The sequence below is a fragment of the Desmodus rotundus genome, chromosome 6 (genome assembly GCF_022682495.2).
Source record: "Desmodus rotundus isolate HL8 chromosome 6, HLdesRot8A.1, whole genome shotgun sequence".
Taxonomy (NCBI): Eukaryota; Metazoa; Chordata; class Mammalia; order Chiroptera; family Phyllostomidae; genus Desmodus; species Desmodus rotundus.
Genome location: NC_071392.1, coordinates 139832091 through 139852992, shown reverse-complemented (window position 1 = coordinate 139852992; position 20902 = coordinate 139832091). Strand labels below are relative to the sequence as shown.

The 20902-nt window shown below is 55.9% G+C and overlaps 1 protein-coding gene across 2 annotated transcripts; it reads right to left on the bottom strand.

Moving 5' to 3' along the window:
- Positions 1 to 2270: 2270 nt before the first annotated feature.
- SLC6A7 (solute carrier family 6 member 7) lies at positions 2271 to 20835 on the bottom strand. 2 transcript variants are annotated; one of them, XM_024577022.3, is made up of 14 exons: positions 20714 to 20835; positions 15891 to 16074; positions 14094 to 14225; positions 13706 to 13940; positions 11917 to 12055; positions 10339 to 10473; positions 9368 to 9471; positions 9132 to 9256; positions 8379 to 8491; positions 8009 to 8140; positions 7458 to 7557; positions 7176 to 7276; positions 6430 to 6597; positions 2271 to 3980 (listed from the first exon to the last, which is right to left on the bottom strand). In XM_024577022.3, the coding sequence occupies exons 1-14, from the start codon at positions 20744 to 20746 to the stop codon at positions 3771 to 3773; spliced, it is 1911 nt and encodes a 636-aa protein (XP_024432790.1). In that variant the 5' UTR covers positions 20747 to 20835; the 3' UTR covers positions 2271 to 3770. The 2 variants fall into 2 exon arrangements, with proteins under 2 accessions (XP_024432790.1, XP_045041006.1); XM_045185071.3 differs by lacking the exon at positions 20714 to 20835 and adding an exon at positions 14434 to 14524 and having other exon boundaries at positions 15891 to 15909.
- Positions 20836 to 20902: the final 67 nt, after the last annotated feature.

Here is a 20902-nt window from a genome sequence, read left to right as displayed (position 1 = left end):
CAGGATTCCCATGGGTGGATGGGGAAGACACTGGATCAGTAGCCTAGGCCTGCTCAGGACACCGTGTAAGGATGAACTTGGCCAGGGCGGTGGAGGGGAACACAGGGGGCACAGGCTTCTGAGGATCAAACACTAACCCTTGTGACCCCTAGTTTTTTTTGTTGACCCTCACTTGACCCTAGGAATGTGGCTGACCCTAATGATAAAATGCCCCTCCCCTCTCTGTCCTGCCCCCTCACGGCTGCTCTCAAATCATAGGTTAGAAGAGACTATGGATGGTCCAGTGCCCCACCTCAGTGCTTCCCGGCACTGCCCCAGAGAATGCCTTTTCCGATGAGTCCCAGAGCAGGAATGGAGGGCCCCGGGTACCCTCCGCCACACCCCAGCCAGACCCAGATGCTGCCTCCCAGGGGCCCCCACCAACCCCTCAGGGTCAAGGGACTACGGACACAGATTAGCTGAGGAGGAGAACAGAGCACTGATCAGAGTGGGGCGCCCTGGGCTTGGCCTCAGCAGCAGCACATGCTCACCTAGGACTTGGGGCAAGCCTGGCCCCTTCGGCTGCTCATCCCCTGTGAATGCAGAGAGGCCAGTGGGAAGCCCTATGGGGGCCATGCTGGTTTACCTCTTTTGAATCAGTTGCTCGTGTTTAAAAATGGGAAATTTCTCATAAAAGTTCAGACTTCCAACTTCTCTTAAGAAGCCAAGATATCTTGCAACCTGCATTCGTCGCCAGTTCACCACAATCCCCACCCACCACCCCCTTTTGACTCTCCAACACTCACTAACCATCAGTTGCCACTTTCCTGCAAAAACCTGCAGCCTTACACCCCTGGGCTCCCAGCCTGGTCCTACGGACACTGGGTTTTATCACCTGGTAGGACAGTCCAGGGTTCCTGGCTGAGTTTCTACCCTGGACGGGGCTGTGATTCCTTCTAGGTGCCTACTCGGCTGTCATGGAGTCCTCTAGCCAGGGGTCCCTGGACCCTAGTCAGCTCCCACTGCGGTTGGGACCTGGCTGGGGTCTGTTCCCAACCAGGGGTCAATCAAAGGGCTGTGATGGGAGCAACTGGGAGATGTGTGGGCAGCTGGGGGTGGGGGGCAGGGGGTGTGGCAGGATGGCTGTCTGGGAGCAGGGGAAATGGGAAAAGCAGGACAGCCTGGGAGACTGGGCCAGGGCGGGCAGTCCAGGAACTGCAGGCCTGGCTGCAGGGTGGTGAGCAGGGAGAAGAGGCAGGAGGAAACAAGACAGGGAGGTGAGGCAGTGGCGAGGGTGGGGGTGAAGCTGGGGTGCTACACAGACTCCTAGGATCCCCCATTCACAGACTCAGAATCCAGGGAGAACCCTGGACTTAGGATCTCTGTTCCTGACTCCCAAGACGCAGCCGTGTGAAGAGTCCGTACAAGGCTATAGTGGCCTGGGCTTGGGGTCTGTCCTAGTGCTAGCAGGGACAGAGGCACAGGCTCAGGGCCACTCTCAGGATTGGCGCCAGGGACTCTGTGAGCGAGGCTGCAGCCCACCCCCTGGGTGTGGGAAGAAGCACCTTGAATTGTGAGGTTCATTCTTACATCCTCTGCAAATTAGCAAACCCATCTCTCTTCCCCCACTAAAGCCCCAAACAAAGAGGGGTGGGAGGGGGCCCTGGCCCTTTGTTAGGGGAAATATATTAATATCCGAAATATGCAGCAGGCAGGCCCTTCCTTTCCACCCCCAATCAAAGCCTTTGCAAACACCTGGGCCTCGCATTTGAAAGGCTCTGAGGCTCTTTTATATGGCAAGGTCCTGCCAGGACGGGGTGGGGAGAACCAGGAAATTCTTCCAGCCTGGGAAGTCTAGGCTCCTCCCAACCCAGGTCTTCCGGCTCCAGAGTCACCTGCAGAGAAGGCAGGAGAACAGCTGGCGAGGGAGAGGGGGATGCTGGCATGCCTGGTCTGTCCCCAGCTCTGCCGGCCTCAGCTGAGTGACCTTGACCAACTCTCTTCCCCTTGGTGAGCCTCGGCTTGTCCCTATGTACAACAGGGAATGAACTGGTCTTTAAGGGCCTTCCTCATCTTCTTCAACATCCTTCCTCAGCCCCACCCACCCACCACTGCCATTAGAGTGAAGTGTCTGGAGCCAGGAGAGCCAGGACAGGGGCAGCTGAGTCTCAGTTTCCTTATGTGTCCAACGGGAACTGGAAAGCCCTATGCTGCCCACCTCATGGCTCTCGGCAGTGAGGAGACAGGGTAAGCAGGATGACCTCATGGGGTTTTATTAACAATAACCAGCAGAACACAGATGGGTTGGGGAGACACCAGGAGAGAGACGGGCGCAGAGGCTGGCAGAGCTCCACTGGAGCTCAACATGTGCAGCAGACCTGCTTGGGTGTGTTCATACCCCACCTTCATCTCTCAGGTAGGGAGGGACCCCGGGGCAGCCCCTTCCAGCCCCAGGCCTGGGGGTCAGCTGCCCTCTGCTCTCTGTCTTCACACCCCCCTTGTGCCCAGGCCCAGGGCCCCGCACATCCTGGAGCACAGTGGGAAGCGACAAGACCAGTCAGCCATGTGTGGGGGCCATCTCCGAGTTTCCTAGCTGCCCTGGTCATCTGCAGCCAAGGCCAATTTCCCAGCAGTGCCTGGGGCTGGAGCACACAGTGAGAACCACTGGGACAAGGCAGAAGGGAAGAGAGGGGCACTGGGTCTTGGTTATGGCCCCTCATTCCCATCTCCACAGCTTGTGCATGTCGGGCATCTCTCCCGTCTGTCGTAGTCATGCCCAGGGCTCCCCACACAGAGGTCCCTCTTCTTTCCCTACCCCCACCTCCATCACCCTAGCCTGGGCCACCAGCCCCTCTTGCTGCTCTCCACAGGCCCCTCTCCTCCACCCTGTCCCCTCTAGTCTACCTTGCACACTGACCCAGAACAACATTCTATCTAAAGCACAAACAGATCATGCAAGTCCCCTGCCCACCCCATGTCCCTGGCTCGCCTCCCCGGTAGTTTCCATTCCTCCTTGAACCCTGTTGTAAGCTGGTGACTGCTCCTCCCACCACTCTTCCTGCTCCTGCCCTTAGACTCTGGCCCAGGCAGGCAGCCTCCTCCGGGCCCCAAGGGAGGAGGAAGAGGCTACAGTTGGATCCACTGATCCATAATCCATGCCTTGGCTGGGTCCACCCCTCACCCACAGGTCTTCCCCATCCTCCCTTCCCTCCTCTTCCTCTCCTTCCAAACTTGCCCATCCTCCAGAGTCCTCAGATCCCACCTCCTTCAGGAAAACTGGCCCAGCACCTGAACCCACAGGGGTGTTCGCCCCTTGACTTGCTAATCCTCAATGCCTGGGGCCTGGTGGGCCTCAAGACGCCCTGAGTGTCCCTGCCCAGCTCAAGATTCTGGTTGTGATGAAGGGTGGGGGGCAGGCTCCCTGAGAAAAGGAAGGGGCCTGGGCCCTGCACACAGAGGGGACAGCTGCCACGTGAGAAAGGGACCTGGCTGGTCAGGAGGCCTGGGCCTCAGTCTCCTCTGCCATGAGACCTCAGGCAAGTCCTCCGCCCTGGCCTCAGTTTCTCCACCTGTGAAGCGAGGGCTGAGCTGGATCATTCTCAGCTTTCTAATGTGTGTGTCTGTGTGTGTTGGGGGGACAGATTTCAGGAAAGGCAGAGGCCACAAAGAAGGACTTGCAGTTGGGACTACATCACCATGGCAACCTCCCGAAGCCTCAGGCCTCGCAGAACCCCAGAGGGCAAGGCTGCCTTTGCACGGGGGCGGGACCTCCGTTCCACCTGCTTCCTGCCTCACATCATAGACTCCTCCTCCTCGGCGATCTCGCGGTCCACCTCAATGGCGGTGTTCTCGAAGCTGGTGATACCCCCGTACTTGCGCATGTGCACCATCAGCGGCTTGGGCGACTGGCTGCCGGCCAGCGTGGCCACGTACATGCCTGTCCGGTTTTCCTCCAGCGATGGGCCCCAGTCCATTGCCGGCCGGCTGGCCTGCTGGAGCCTCTGCAGCAGAGCAAAGATGGCAGTGAAAACAGCTCGTGTTCCAGGAGTGCTTCCTGGGGCCGGGCACCTGGCAAAGACCTTCCCAGGTCTTTTGGACTAGTCCTGACAACAACCTCGGGGATTAGGGCAGTGTTCTTCACCCCAGGGTGGGAGTCACATCCCTGTACGAGAGTCCTGCTCTGCCACTCATGGGCTGGGTGGCCTTTGGGCGCAGAATATAAGCTACTTTGTTACTTGGGACTCGAGGCCATGTTAGGGTTGTGCAGGATGCTGGAAACAGAGTAAAGCCCAGTAAACGGTGGCTGTGGTTATGATTACACGGCCGGCAGCCAGTGCAGGAGCCCATTCTGGAGCCGAGTCCTAAGGAGCTGGCAGCGTGGGGGAAGGAGCCATAAACTGGGAAAGCAGGTGGGATTACTGCTGACCTTCCAAGTCTGGCATTTGGTCTCATTCTGACTCTGATGTCTGACGTTTCTCTCTCGGAGTCCCAGTTTCCATGGAAGGAGGTAGCTGACTAAGATGATGACTAAGCCTGGAGGTTCTAGGGTTCCTGCTTCCTCAGGCCATGTTCCCTAGGCCCTCCGCACTGCCAGGGAGAAGGGCCCCAGACTCTTCAAGGAGGAAACATAACCAACATGAAGTGGAACCCATGGGGTGCGGATTCATGGGAGAAAATGCGAGCAGTGCCCTTAGCCCTGGGCCTAGCACACAGAATCTTTGAAGAGCATCAGACCCCACTGCTGAGAAACCTGTGGAAGGCTTGTCATCTCACTTGGAATGAAATCCTAAGGGCTCACCACGGCCTCACCATCCTGACCCCTGGCCACCTCCCTGACCTCAGCTTCTGCCACTCTCACTCCACCCTCTCTGAACCAGTCACGCTGACCTCTTTGCTGTCCTCAAACATGTCAGCCCCTCCTGCCTCAACGCCTTTGCACTGACTGTCCTGCCTGGAATGCTCTCTCCTTAGAGTTTGATACTGATCCTTTTGTCCATTTGATCAGGTCTCTGCCGGTACTGGAAGCACTGGTTCCCAAGGTGGCACTCTGGAGCTGAGCAATGGCTCCCCTGCAGTGCTTACCACCCCCCAAAAAACACGCCTCTCCAACCGGCTGTGAGCAGCTGGGGTGGCAGAGCAGTCAGGAGGCACAGCAAGGCTTGGGAATCATGAGCTTCTGGGGGGATGGAGCCCTTCACCGTGAGCAGCTCCTCTTCCTCCTCCCCTTTTCAGATACCTGGCTCTCAAGCAAAGAGACAAGTTTCCTGTGGTAGCACAGGTGGGGCTCCCAAGGTTCGGAAAAGGCAAGGGGCTTGCCCCCAGTCGCACAGCAGTTGGAGGCAGAGCAGTGTCTGGACTACTCAGAGAAGTGGCCACAACCTACTTCCGAGTGCCTGTCTTGGTGGAGACATGAAGGTGGGTGAGGGGCAGCTGAGGGCCAGTGGAGCTGTATGGAGAGTGGGGGCAGTAGTGTGCTGGCAGCAGCAGGCTGGGGAGGGGGCTGCAGGGTGCAGCAGGCCTGATTTGTAGCCGGTTTCAATGGTACAAATATTCCCACCAGTGTCATCCTCAAGCTATGAATGGTTTAATAACTATCTAACAACATTCCTGAGTATTTAATAATCAGCTCTCACGAGGCAGTACTAGCTGCATCCCGCACACCTCTGATGGGATGTGGGGGTAGGTGAAGAGTCCCCAGGCTCTCTCTGGGGCCGGCAGGCTCATTCAGTTCTGCTCACGATGACAGCTTCTTGCCACCAGAGGACTCCACACCCATGGCCTCAGAGGTGAAGGGCTCGATCTGAGAGCTCAGTGAAAGGGACCCTGAGGCTCAGAGAGGGGCAGGATCTCTCCATGATCACACAGCATTACAGCAAGCCCGTGGACCCACAAAAGGTCACTACTCCCCTTGCAGATCCTTGTGGGTATCTCCACAAAGCCCTGGCCATGAGGAGGGCTCTGCCATCATCCCTTTCCCAGGTCACCTGTGGGCCACAGCAGGGCTCCCGGACCCAGGAGGAGGGTGACAGCCTGCCCTCTCGGGTCCCCCATTGTTGCTGTCTGACCTTGAGTTCCAAAGGGAAGCTCTGGGCTGGTGACCACAGTTCAAGTCCTCACCTCTGCCTTACTCACCGTGGGACCTTGGGAAGTCCCTTGTCTTCTCCCCAAGACAAGTAGGCCTTGGCTGACATTGGTGGGCTTTGGATTGAGCCCCCTCAGAGGCCTTGTGTGATGTGGGGGCCACAGGGCAGGCCTGCCAAGCCTGTCTCAGCTCAAGTGGATCTGAACTGATTCATAGCTCAGGCTACTGGTTAGAAAAACTGCTCTTAAAAGAAGCCTGAAAGGCCCTGAATATGGTGTTGGTGCAAATGTTTTCTGTTTTAGCAGGTGGGCCCAGGGCCAGGCCACAGGTTGGGAAGGATGGGGGTAGGCAGGAGTGTGCTGACTCACCTCCCAGAGTGAGCCCTCCTCTCGAAGTACAGCCACCAGCATGCCGGCTGGAATCAGGAGGCAGGACAGCAGGCCCATCAGGATGCCCAGCAGCTCCGCCCAGGCTGGGAAGCGGTAGCTGCCGTACTCTGAGGGCTGGTACTTGATGATGCTATACACCAGCAGGGCCTGCAGGAAGGGGGCTCCCAGCATCACAGTGGGCCTTGGGCTGGCCCCAGGGCTTAGGATAGCCCAGGTCTGAGCTACCTTAAGGCCTGAGAAGGCCCAGCCCAGAGACACCCAGTGTCTGAGACAGCCCAGTCCTAAGAGGTACCAGAGCCCGAGATGGCCCATGTTTGTTTTGGAGCTTTGGCAAGGCCGGAGCCAGCTCTGCTCTGAGCTCACCCAGTGCCCAGCCCTGAGACAGCCCAGCTCTGAAGCACCCTAGTTTCTGAGATGGCCTACCCCTGAACTGCTCCAAGCCCAAGGCTGAGAGAGGGAAACCTCAAGGTCCCAGCCCTAACGCCTGAGGCCTGAGAGAGCCCCACTCATTTTGCCAACCAAACACATGACTAGGCCAAGCACAGATACAAAAGCGGGGGCATCAAGGGGAAGGGGAGCAGAGCTGATCCTGGGGCCCAGCCCACCTCTTGGCTCTGACAGAGGTCCACTCTGGGCCAGAGAAGCCCTACCACACTGAATGCCCAGAGGGGCCCTGCTCTCGGCCCTGGGCCCCCAGCCAGCAGCCCTCCCCCAACCCCGGTTACCAGGAGTGTGGCTGGAGACAGGAACAGCCAGCAGGCCCTGAAGTAGAGGCCCGGCTTGAAGCCCAGCATCATGTGGATGTCCCGGCAGAACCTCTGGATGCCTGAACAGGGGAGGAGAGGAGGATGGCCCCGCCCACACCCAGCAGCTCCTCCTCCACCCCAACGGCCCCCACCAAAAACCCTGGCCCTTGGGACCAGGACCCAGTTGCTGGGGGGCTCCAGGGTAGACTCCCATCTCCCACTGTGGGGAGCCTCATCTCCACCTCCCCCGGCCCCTCTCACCATATACCCGGGTGACAGCGAGGCACGTGGTGATCACCACCACCATTAGCCCGAAGCTGGCGCTGTAATCGTCTAGAAGGACCAGCCAGTACATGCCCCCCTGTAATACAAGTCACAGCTCTGGGGTCCCTTCCCCACAGCCTGGCTCCCTGCTGTAGCCCCTCAAGCAAGCTGCTGACAGTGTGCTGCTGTCCACCTGCCAGACCCTTCATATGTATCACCTTATCTGAGTCTCACAGCAGCCCTAGGTGCAGACCCGGTTCTACTGATGGGAAAGCAGGCGCAGGGAGGGGAAGCCACTTGTCCTGAGCTCACTAGGCAAGTTCAGGAGTGAGGCTTAAATTCAGGTCTTTCAGACTCCAAAACTAGGACTCTGGGTCACAGACCAAGCTGGCCCTTGGGAGAGAGGGTCTGGGGTGGTCTAGGTCCCCCCCCCCCCAAAGAGGCCAAGGAAATGGGTGGCTTGGGGAATGCACATCCTGGCCACGGACATTGCTATAGGTGTCCTCCCAGCCTTGCCTACCAGCCACCTGCCCTGCAAAGCCACTCACATCAGTGGTGAGGACCAGCCCCATCAGGTACATGGCCACACAGATGAGCCCTGAGAACACGGCTTTCTTGGGTCGCAGGTAGTATGGGAACTCATCTGTCACCGCTGTCACAATGGTCTCCAGAAAGGCAAACTGGAGTGGCGGGGGGAGGAGGGTCAGAGCTCTGCCTCACCATGTATACACACTCACAGATACACACACACAAACATCACACACCAGAGACACACAAACATGCACATGGAAACACACATATCACACATGCATCACACACACACACACACACACAGATACACATCCCACACACAGAGATACACATAGCACACCCACATCCCACTCACCATGAGGCACCCCTGGCGTGGACAAGGCTCACCTGACTGTCCAAACCGAGAGTCAGCAGCATGAAGAAGAACAGGAAGGACCAGAAGGGGGACAGAGGCAGCATGGTCATGGCCTGCGGGTAGACAACAAAGGCCAGGCCAGGGCCTGGGCCAAGGGCACACGGGGTCAGCAGCCTGGGGCATGCGGCAGGCCCCACACACATACTCAGACACACATGGTCGCTTACATCCACTTGGGCAAACCCCAAGATGTCCACTCACTGCACACTTCTGATACTTTCTGGACTCCTAGGACGCATGCCAGCATATCGTCAGCGCTCAGTAAACAGAAGTTGATAAAATAAATGCATTAACAATGAGTACATGAATAAACAGGAGACCCAAATACAACACCTCAGCTGAATCCACTTATGTACAGGACCACTTGCACAAACAGCCCCACTGACCCACATAGTTAAAGCACACGATCACTCACACGGTCGATTTGCTTGCACACAGACATCTCCGTACAGCACATGAGTCATCTGGACAAGCAAGGCGAGCTACTAAGATGTGACAAAACATGACAGTCTCACTCAGAAGTTCATGTATCTCCAGACACAGGTCAAGCACACTTATTTGCACACAGACACCCAGAGACCAGCTAAGACACCTTCATTTGTATGCACATGCACACACACTCAACATACCCACCCACAACCTTGCTGGTCCCCACATAGGCTTACTTTCCCAGCCCCCAACACACATCAGGGCCCTCGCCCACCAGGGCCGGGCAGCCTGCCCACCTGCTTTGGCAACTTGGTCCACGGGCACACCCAGCTCCTGAGACATGTAGCCCAGCACCGAGAAGATGGCGAAGCCGGCCAGGATGCTGGTGATGGCATTTCCCAGAGTGACGATGAAAGTGTCTCTGCAGGGAGAAGTCCAGGCACAAGCCAGGTGAGCTTCACCCCACGAGGCCCTCCCCGGCTAGCCACTCTCCTCCAGGGTCCGGCCCCAGGGTCCAGCAGGCTGCACTGACCGGTAGATGTTCTGGTGGAACGTGTTGTAGGAGGCAAAGGTGAGGAGACCCCCAAAGCCCACACCCAGGGAGTAGAAGATCTGAAGGGCAGCTTCGATCCACACCTGTGGCAGCAAGGATGCAGATGGAAGGCAAAGAGAAGCAGTTGGCACACTGCGGTGTCAGAGCGCCAAGGAAACATGAGGGAGGAGGTGGGGGGAGAGCTGGTCAATAGGTCCAGGGACAGCGTGGGGCAGGGCCTGGCTCACAAGTGACGTGCGCTGGGAGCAAACCCAGCTTCCACGCTTACACTCTGCCTCTCTGGGTCTCAGTTTCCCCAGCAAGGATCTAGAAGGTAATCTCTAAGCTTGGTCTCGTTCTGAAGGATGTAGTTCCTCATGTAAGTTTGTCAGTAATTTCACATGGACAAGAAGCCCATGTAACCCCTGTACTTCCTTCCTGGAGGCAGAGGGACCTGGATCTGGACTGCAGCTCCACCACTCTCCAGCCATCTAGCCTGGGCAAGCCACCTCACCTCTCTGGAAAGGGTGGTGGGAGGATTAAATGACCACATATATGCAAAGTGCTGGGAGCAGGGTCAGGCACAGTCGTTTGTCAATGAATAAGCAATGACAGCCGTAAGCACCACTGTTGTGGCTACCACTATTCCTCAGGCCCTCTGTGGGGTTCGCAGTCAGACAGATCTGGGTTAGAATCCCAGCTCTGCCACTTCCTAGCTGCATGACTGAAAGCTGATCTCTGACTCTTAGGCCTCCGTTTTTTCATCTATAAAATGGGAGGATATGGCTTACTTCGTAGGATCATCAAGAACGATTAATGAAAAAGACAGTGCCGAGCACGCTGCCTGGTCCCGGAGGCTCACCACGTCAGGGATTCCTACCCCTTGCCCACTCTCTTCCCCAGGGATCCATGTTTCCACTTCCTGGCTTAGGCCTGACCCTCCCTCCGACCCCCAGCCCTGAGGGCCTTACCTTGGAAGACAACAGGTGGTGGAACTGGGGGGTGAGATAGAACTGGATGCCCTTCCAGGCCCCTGGGAGGGTCACCCCCCGGACCAGCAGCATGACCAGGATGAGGTAGGGGAACGTGGCCGTGAAATACACCACCTGAGAGTCAGTAAGTGGGGACTGGAGGCAGGGTGACTTTCTCTACCCTGCTCCTCCTCTAGAAATCCCCATCTTACTCCCAAGCCAGGAATAGTCATCAATCTGTGATGCTTCTTTTTCCCTCCCTCCCTTCCTTCTCCTTCCCCTCCCACATTGAGCCCATCTGCAAAGACCTGTCAGTGCTTCCCAAGGCTATCCCAAATCCATCCACTTCCTCCAGCTCCCCTGCTGCCCAGTCTAGGCCACCATCACCCCTCCCCTGGAGGGTAGAAGAGCCTCCTGCCCCTCACGTCCACTGTCCCCAGCAGACCCACCCCATGTGGTCATCGGCCAGCATGATCTTCAGACATTGCACATTCCCAGGCTCCCCTCTGCCTTGTCTCTGCCCGTTCTCAAACCTCCAGCCACGCCCTCGGCAGACACCAAGGAGTCCCAGCTCCTTACTCCCTCGGCTTGCACTACGATTACTTCTCCCTTCTTTCTAAATGCTTACTTCTCTGGCTTCGTAATGGTTCTCTTCCAAGTGGACAACACTTCTGAGCACTTTGCAGAGGGACACGTTCTAACTTATAAATGATTAAGTAAACCATTCAGGTTTTCGAGTCCTCCTGAACTAGCTTTATGGCCTTCCTGCCCTTTATAACCTAAAGTGGACACCTGTGGCTTTGTCTGCTCAATATCTCATTGACCTTCTTTGGATAACAGTCCCCTGACTTTCCCTACCTGGCCTGACTTCATTCCCAGCTCCGGGGGTGGGCCCGTGACCCAGGCCCAGCACTCTACTCTGCTGGCCACAGTGACTGGTTCAGGGATCAGTACCGCAACCCATCTTACCCAGTGAGACTCACTTCTAGGATTTTGCAAACTGGGGAGAGGGAGAACCCTTCCCTAAGCAGGTACAGTGTAGCCCAGAGCTGCTGGGACAACCACATGAAGAATGAAGCCTGAGAAGGAAGCCACTCCAGAGGAAAGCACTGCTGAGAGGCTGCGAGAACCACATTCCTAATAACATTAATTGAAGCCCTAGATCCAGCCATGCCTGAAGCACACACTCTGGACTTTCCAATTGAGTGTGACAACTGGATTCTGGTCACTGGCATCTCAAAGATCTCTGACTCGTATAACCACCCTCAAAGCATTCAAGGAACACCTGCTGAGCCCCTTCAAAGTGCCAAGCACTGGGTAAGGATACAAACTTGAATAACAGATAGGTCCTGCTTTTGGCAAGTTTCTAGTCTAGTGAACCAGCCTAGCCACTGCCACCCTTACCTTTATATCTTTCTTCAGGCATTGTCCCCCTCCATCCCCAGCTCCATGCCCTTTCCCTTCCCCTCTTCCCACTTGAAGTCTACTCATCCTCTTAGGTTCAGTCCATGCCCTGCCTCCTCCAGGAAGCCCTCACCCCTCCCAGCCCCTCAGGCCTCCAGGCCCCCCAGGCCTCACCTTGCCTGAGGACTTCACACCTTTGAGGATACAGAGGAACACGATGACCCAAGCGAGCAGCAGGCAGAGGCAGAGGTTCCAGCGGATCTCCCCGGGGCTGCCAATGCCCCGGCTGCCTTGGATGTGGAGGACGTATCGGCTGTGGGAGACATAGGTCTCAGTGTCCTCTGGTCACACTGCCATGTTCCACTAATAGGAGGAAAGCCATGGCCAACCTGCGAGGCAGTCCTGGTGAGTTTCCATTTCATTCTGATCTGCCCTCTGACCAGCTCTGCAGCCAGGAGACTGATATCCACAGACCCCTCACCCAGCCTGCCTTCCTGCTCCCTTTCCACTTGGGTTTGGGCTAGTGGGAGGCAGCAGCAGGAGACTGGAGGCTGGGAAAAGTGAGGGATTGGGGTATTTGCACACACACACGTCCATGGGCCTATGCACAAATGTGTGCAAGCACACCATCAGCTGGCCCAGCTGTGACTGCCTTCTTCCATAGCAAGCTCTTATTGGGCAGCCCTCCTCCAAGACTCCAAACCTCCCTGGTTCCAGTACCCCTGGTCCCTCTGCTCGTCCCCTTAGCTCAGGGGTGTGACAGCCAACCCTCTAGCTAAGTCCTGGTGCCTCACCTCTCTGTGTGCATTCCCTCACCTCTGTAAAGTCTTGTGAGAGTACTGCTTGCTTTTCACCTGTGCTCCCACTGATGCAGTGGGTCGTGGTGGACACCCCAGCAGCTGCTGGACCCTGTATCACACTTTTTGGCTTTAAGCTGCAGACCCAAGCTCATTCTTTCCCACAGGTTGGATGTACTCCTTGGCAGGTACATGTACTTTGGATGGACTTTAGACAGACGAATGGATGAACTGTATAATAAATGTAGGTTGGAGACTAAAATATTTCAAGACATGGGGTCCACTTGGGGGAAGATTCCCAAGAGTAGCCTTTGGCAAGTGAAGATTTGGGGGTGTCTGGTCAATCAATGGTCCCTACCCAGAGACCAGGCTACTCTGGAATGTTCTAGAACAGGATCAAGAATCAGGGTTCCTTGGTTCCAGGACTGCCTTTTCCACCAAGTACTGGCAAGCCGCTGTTTTCTCAGCCACAAAGTGGGGCTTTGGGACAGACTGATGAGCAGTGACGTCCTATACCCGCCACTCATGGGGGCTTGCAATCTGCCTGGCTGTATGCTAAGGGTTTTAACTGCATTACCTGTGTGACCCTCACAACAGTCCCTTCCTCTACCATAGTCTTCTCTCTCCTATTAAACCAACTAGAGAGGGTCCTTACTATGTGGTCCTGGCTGATGCTACATTCTTTACCTACTAATGATAGTCATTGCTCAGTGAGTATTAATTGAAGGAATGAATGAAAAGATGAGTGACTGTCTGGATGACGTCCTATAAAGTAAGGACTATTGTCATCCCCTCTTACAGAGGTGGAAGCTGAGGCTCCAAAATGTTACCTTTACTGTTATCATCATCATCATCACCATCATCATCATCAGCTAGCACTGACTGAGCACTTGCTATCCACCAGGCTGAATGGCAAAGCTTACATGCCTTCTCTTCTCTCATCCTCATGGCAACCCTCTGAAAGACTGTCGTCATACCCACTTTAAAGATAAAGCATCTGAAGCCAAATACATTGTTCAAGGTCGCAGAGCTGGTCAGGAGAAGAGCTGGGATTAGAACCCAGAGTCCACCAGACACTGGCCGCTCTGTGGTGCATGCTGGGCCCCTGGGGGACACGGGTTCATTCCCACCCTCCCCCAACCCCACGGGGTATGGGCCCCCCAGACCTCCAGTACTCCTCGCTGGGGCTGACGGTGTTGGTGAGGTTGAGGGGCAGGGCCTCGTTGCCATCCTTGGAGCCTCTGTGCTCCAGGCAGAGGTCCGTATTCCACCAGTTGCCACAGTGCTGCCAGGGCAGATCGCTGGTGAGGGAGGCGAAGAGGTAGAAGAGGACGTAGGCGATGATCATGTTATAATAGATGGCCACCAGGCCCACGATGAGCAGCATGGCCGCGCCGGCACCTGGCATGGGGGACAGGCGCTGCCCTTAGGTCAACCCTTCCTGTGGGCCAGGCTGTGTCTCTTCTGTGAAGCCATCCCTTTCTGGAGGTTTAGAGGCGCAACTACCCTTCCTCCCCCAGGCCCAGACCACCCTGAGGACCACAGAGGCCTCACCTTTGAAGAGGGGGCTGATTTTCCAGACGGCCAGGGGCCCCAGACTGGAGAACTGGCCCAGAGAGAGTTCGAGAAAGAAGAGGGGGATGCCACAGATGGCCAGCATGAGGAAGTAGGGCACGAGGAAGGCACCTGCGAGGAGGAGGGAGGGTGGGCAGGGTCTCGGTGGATCGGCCCCCACTAAGGCCCAGCTCCAGCCCCACCCCTCTCCTGACCAGTGGCCACTGCCTTCGACCTAAGGGAGAATTTCTCCTGTGGCTTGGGGCTGTCTTCTTCTTCTTCTGCTTTTTTAAGTACCAATTACTGAGGGCCAAGGGGAGGGCAGAGGGGATTCACTCACCTCTGTAGCCCCAGTGCCCAGACCAGGGCTGGGCTCAGAGCAGACACTGAGCGAGTGCATGAACAGATGAGTGAATGAATGAGTGAGTTCCCTGTTGAAGAAAGTGCAAACTCCTCAGTGTAGAAATCAACCCTCCAATCTCCCTGCCTCTCCCTTCCCCATCTTGCCACCTCAGATGCTCGAGGCTGCCACCTATGGTCACATGTGCCCAACATCCCTTCCCTCTTTCTTCTCGTATTGGCAGCTGACTCCTTTAGAGAACTTCCTACCACCAGATGGCTCTGGAGGGGCTGCCAGTCATACCAGCCAACCCATGCCCGCTCCCTCCTGAGGGGTACATATCTCAGGTCAGGCCAATTAGAGACCTTCCCTGGAATTCTAAATAGATTTATTCGGAGACAGCAGTTCTGAGGATGAAGTCATTCCAGAGTTGTCTCTGGCCACCCCAACTGTAAGGATGAAGCCTGTCCCAGGAAAAAATGAGGTCAGCACACAGAGAGAAAGAGTCAGGAAGTAGGGGGCGGGGGGTGGGGTGAGGATGGGAGCAGAGAGAACTGTAGATGTTATAAAGTGCCTGGAGCTTTGGAGGCCAGCTCCAGTCCTCCGTTTCCCGGCCGCATCGGTGCATCTGTCCTTGCTTTATCCAGTTTTATTTGGATTTCTGTCTCCCTGCCAATATGTGCTTCTTTCACGAGTTTGGTAGAGGTGGAAGATATGGAGTGCTGGTGGGCGTGCATTGGCTCTGCAGAAGACAGTCCTGGGTGGGCTGTTGGGTTGGCCACTGTGTGACCTTGGGCAAGGAACCCGGCCTCTCCAAGCCCAGGCTTCCTCATCAGGACTCCAGTGCCCACCCAAGGAGGGCTGCCTTCAGGGTTAATTGAGACAGGCATGGAGAACCCAAGCCCAGGGCTGGCAGATGGTGAGTGCTCAACCCCAGCTAGTTAATAAGACTTGGAACGGTCGCTTGATGGAGAATCAGGGACATCAGAGAATCTGTTTAAGACGGGAGACTCTGTGTTTGCAGTCACAATGGAAGGAACCAGGAGTGGAGGACAGATTGAAGATTCAACGAGCAGGAATTATTGATAGAACAAGATTCTGGAGGAGGTGAGGGGGGTGGTGGTGGGGAGAATATTGAGAGTTCAGTGATCACTGACAGGCAGATACAGCTCTTTATCATGAAGCAGAGGCAGCCCCCTGCCCATCACTCAAGGCCCAGGAAGTCCCAGTGCTTAGGACTTACTGTGTGGGTACCCATGCTGGGACCGAGAGAGGGAGGAGGGGCCTGGGTGATGAAAAGGGATAAGGCAAGTGAGCTCTGTCTTTCCAGCCCCAGGTTGCTATGAAACAACTTTCAACTAATTCTGTTCAAGGTCAAATAGGAGATGGTGGCTAAGGCCACTTCAAACCTTAGTCCCCCCGGAGCCCTGACCCATCACCTGGCTGTGAGCCCATACCTCCTCCATTGGTGTAGGCTCGGTAGGGGAAACGCCAGACATTCCCCAAGCCCACACAATAGCCAATGCAGGACAGCAGGAAGTCCAGCTTGCCTGTCCAGTTCCCTCTGTCTGCAGCAAAGTCCACATCCAGGTCTACATCACCCTGGTCACTGGGGGTCATCAGCAGGTCTGGGGTGACAGGCTGCCAATGAGAAAGACCAAAAGGGTGGAGGAGAAAGCTGAGGTCAGGTTGGAACTGCAACCACCAATACAAGCATATGGACTTGAATAGGGCTACAGGAAAGGCCTATTCTATTGGCTCAGACGACCAATTCCTCTCAGCTGGGTGAACATGGTTCACACTCAGGAACTCCTTGAGATCTTAGGTAACTGCAAACTTATGAGACCAGCAGGGTGGCTCAGGCACTAAGAAAGTCACCTTGCTCTTAGTTTGGCTAACAAAGAAGTGAAATCAAGGGATGGTCCTGTTTTGAAGATGACGACAACAATGATCTTAACGACAGTCACCATGTATTGAGCACTTACCATGTGCTCACTGCACTCAACGTTTTTACCCACATTACCTGATTTCATTCTTACCTGTGAGCTAAGTGTTCACCTAAGCTCCAGTTTAACGACAGGGAAAACCAAGGGCCAAAGAGGAACCCTGACACACCTGAGGCTTTTACAAGGCTGGCTAGTGGGAGAACTGGGTCTAGAGCCCAGAGCTTGCCCTGTTCAAGCCCATGTCTTCAAACACCAGCACTGAAGTTTTGCTCCTCCCTTCTGGGCACCATCTTCTAAGACAGACACAGACAGTTTGGAGCGTGTCCAAAGGGCAGGTGGCCAAACTGGAGGTTTTTCAGGAAAATTGGTTACGTTAGGACAAGAGGAAGGAGCTGGGATCCCTGAGCATGAGAGGAGAGGGCTGGGAGGGACCCTGGGCTCCCTGGAAAAGGGATTAGATTTATGTTCAAGGGGCCTACAGAGGACTGTGCATTTTAGTTCCTGGGCAGGAAGTTGCTACTTAAGCACCGATCTGTCTCACAAAGTCATAATCTTGCTGTCACTGGTGGACAGATGTATGTGCAGAGGCGAATGGAGGCCAGCTGTCCCGAAGGGCCCCTCCTGTGACTCAAAGAGGGCGGGGATATCCACTGGGCTTTCTCCCTTTAGGCTGGGGCTAAGTGATGGATCAGCTGCTTGGAATCTTGGCCCCGAGCGATGTGAGTTAGCGTGTCCACGGGCTGTCTGGGCTTAGGGCCTGGGAGGAACACCAAAGATCCTAGGATGACCACCTAAAACTCAGACAACAGTTTCTAGAAGTGACTGCAGGATTGGGTCAGCAGAAATGGGGAGCCATACCTTTCCTGTTTGCCTCTGTAAGTCTTACCTTATGGTGGAAAAAGATGGAGTTACAAAGAAGGCAAATTGTAAATGACGCCCATGGTTTTCAGAGAGAAGGGACTGCCTGCTCCCTGTTTGAGGAATGGTTGGGGGAGCAGTGATTCCACTGGACTGGGAGTTGGGGGACCACAACTTTAGCCCCATGTCTGTGCCAATTCACTGTACGACTTTGGGAAAGAGTCTTCTGAGCCTTGGTTTCCCCATCTGGACACTGGGGAAACTGGATAGGTCAGTGTCTCCAAAAACACACCCTTTAGGATGTTCAGTGGAACAAAGGATTCTTGAATCAAAGGAGTTTGGGGAAAGCTGGGTTAACACAAGGTAAAACAGGGTTCCTTTCTACAGGACTTGTCGGGATCCTTCAATGGCCCAATAAGCCCTGTGACTCTCGAAATACGGGTTGGCATAGACAGTGTTTTCCAGTCCTGTGTAAGGTAAGGGTCTCAAGGAGCTGGCCTGCTAGCATGTACTTGGGGAAATGCAGTCCACACAATCTCCATCTAATAGTCTTCTGGCTCTGATTTGTGAGGCAAGGTTCTCCAAAGAGACTTCGCCGGAGACACATGCGGCAGTTGAGGACCAGACCCGGTTCGCCCCCAGGGGCTCAGGACATTGCTGAGACCAGGTTTGTGTGTTCTCCTCAAATTGCCCTTCCTGGCACCAGACCAAGCAGGTGTCTACACACAAATCAGGTGGCAACAGAGAAGGCTTTGCTGGGAATTTGTCATATGAACATTGCTGGGGCGAAGAGTGCGGGAGTCACAGGACTGGAGGTGTCTGGCTGTGGTGACAGGGTCGGTACATTCGGCTCTGGTGGCAGAAACAGTGTTGGGCTGACTCTCAGTGACAGTGAGGACCATGGAGGTGGTCCTGTCTGAGGCTAATTTTGGACCAGGGCAGCCTGGCATGATTATGAATGATGGTGGCAACAACGAAAAGCATGAAAAAGCTTTTTAAGTAACTGGGCTCCCAGGTTGGAAACAACTGTGTACCTGGCGGCTCTTTAGCTGTGATCTCTGGCATGCGGGGGTTAGGGCAGTAGAGGCCCTCAGACCCATCTGAAACCTGCCCTTCCTCCTCATGCCCTTGCCCCCAAAGCTCCCTCACTGGCTGGGTGAGCAGTAGCCCTCTGGAACCACTCCCTCCTAGGTAAGCTCCAAGAGGGATGGGGTAGGGCCAGCTGATACTGGTACTGGGTGGTGAGGCAGGCGGGTCACCCAGTGATCCCCCAGCCCCATCCAGGCCAGCTGGCAGGAAGGCCCGGTAATGAGGTTCCTCTGATCTCTCTTGAGAAGCTGCTGCCCTTTCTATGTTCACAGAGCGGGTCCCAGCTCTGTGTTTCCATAGTGACAAGAGTTCCAAGAGCAGGATGCTGCCAGCTCTCTGTCCCCCTCCTTCTCTATTCAGAGGGAAGCCTGTTTCTGTTCCTGGGGAAGGGGATGGGGTCCTACAAAGCTGAGCCAATGTGAAGCCCACCTGGAGTCCCCAACCCCACCCTGGAGTGAATCCCAGGGAACTGGAACAGAGGATAGAACAGTCAGAAGACAGAGGAAAGCAGGGGCAGGGCCGGAAGCTTAATGAGTCAGCTTACACTTCCACCTGGGTGTGAGGTTCCCACCCCAGATACCCCCACTCCCTACCCAGAGTCACACAGGAACACCTGATTCCCCTCTTTTAGGGACCAGTAGATAGAGATCACTAGCCATGCCAGGGGCTGGGAGTTTGGCAGACTCCCAGACCTGTGCCCCCTCTTTTAGGGACCAGTAGATATAGATTACTAGCCACGCCAGGGGCTGGGAGAGGCAGGACTATCCAAGCCAAGGCTCTCATACCTTCTTCAGGGTGAGAGAGACAATGGTTCATCACTGTGCAGAGGAGGAAACTGAGTTTCAGGGAAGGAAAGGGATGAGCCCAAGGTCAAACAATAAGTCAAGGGCAGAGCAAGGCCAGGACCCAGCCCCCTGACTCTGAGCCCAGTACTCACTGCTGATACCTGGCATTTCCTGCTTCCCTGCCCCTTCTCCTTCAGACCAAGGGAGGGTACCCTGAGGCTAGGTGACCCCTTCCGTTGCTCTGCTGGTCCTAGGTTGCTCAGCCCACCTTCAGGAAAGCAGTAAGCTGCACCCCTCTATGCTTGGGTTTCCTAGTCTATAAAGTGGGGATGATGAGCCCTAGCTTCCAGAATTGTTGGGGGATTGTATGAGATAAGGCTTCGCAAAACAGGGCTATTTACATAACAGTGGCCCCATGGCAATGAGGGGCAGGGGCTCTGTGGGGACGGAGAGGAAAGGGAAGAGAGGAGGAGAATGGAAAAGAACCAGGCAGAACTGAAGCCCAAGAGGCCCACAAATGACCCTAAGAAGTCATTCTTGTCAGGAATAAGAAGGACCCGCCTATCACAGTGGTTCCATGCAGCTGCCCAAGGCTAGAGAGCTGGCGGAGGGGTGTGGTCAATAACAGCAGGCCCTGTGAGCAGCACCTGTGACAGGGGAGCCTGCTTTGGTGCTCTGACACTGAGGGTGGATGGACAATGGTCCAGGTTTCAGAATGGATTTGCCACAGACGGAGTACAGGGCACCTGCAGAAATAATATCCTGGAGTTCTGACTCCTTGGCTGGGACTGCTACTTTTAAGCCAAAAGCCAGAAAACTTGCCCACTACTCTCCCTCCCTATGCCAGTACCACTTGGCTGGGAGGGCCACCCCACAGGACCATGTAGGGAGGGACTGAGGTCTGGGCCCAGGGCCCCAGGATTTGGCGGCCTCTCTCCTGCCAGCTCCCACCGCCATATTCCTTAGGGCTCCAAGTTCCTCACTCCATGCCTTTGCCTCCTTCTGCTGAGGGGCAGCCTGGGGTCTTAGCAGGGCCACTACAGCTAGCTGCCAGGAGGAGGAAGGGAGTGGTGAGGAAGCAGGTGGGGGCCCTGCAGGCAGGAGCAGGGGCAGGAAAGCCTGCTCCCCTGCTGGATCTGGGAGGCTGCTTCAGCTTAAGAGTAGCCAGAGGAGACCCGGACCAATGCCTCCACCCACTACCCTGAAATTTGTCCTGTTCCAGGCTAGTGCTCAGTTATTCTAACACACGCCCCTTACCCCATCAGCCCCTGAGAAAAATGGGAGGGGGATTGGAGAGGGGTGGGTGCCTGGCCCCAGCCACCCCTACCTTCGGCCTCCTGGGGTTGCAGACACCTGTTCGCAGGACCTGGTGCAATGAACCCCAGGCACAATCACACTACATCCCCACCCTCAGAAGGGGGTGGGGTGGTATGGGGTGGCACAGACCGTGACCCCGCCCCCCCGTGCAATTCAGCTCAGTCCGGCTTCTCCCAGAGCTCTGAGCTGGGACCAGGTGTCCTCCCCACCTTCCTAGGGCCTCGACGGGGGCGGACCTCTGCACCCCTCTCTTAGGTGCGTCCCCAGCCCGCCCTCAACCCTTACCTTTCGGAGTTTAGCTCCCTGGAGCTTCTTCATTTTGATGGGCAGTTTGCTGGGGCTTCCTGGCTTGGCTTCCCTTCAGCGCAGAGAGCGAGCGAGAGAGCAGGAGCTGTGCCGCCAGCCGGCAACGCGCCTTTGCCCCGGCGGCTGCCGCGCACCGGCTTGGGGAGGGCGGGGGGCAGGGGGCGCGAG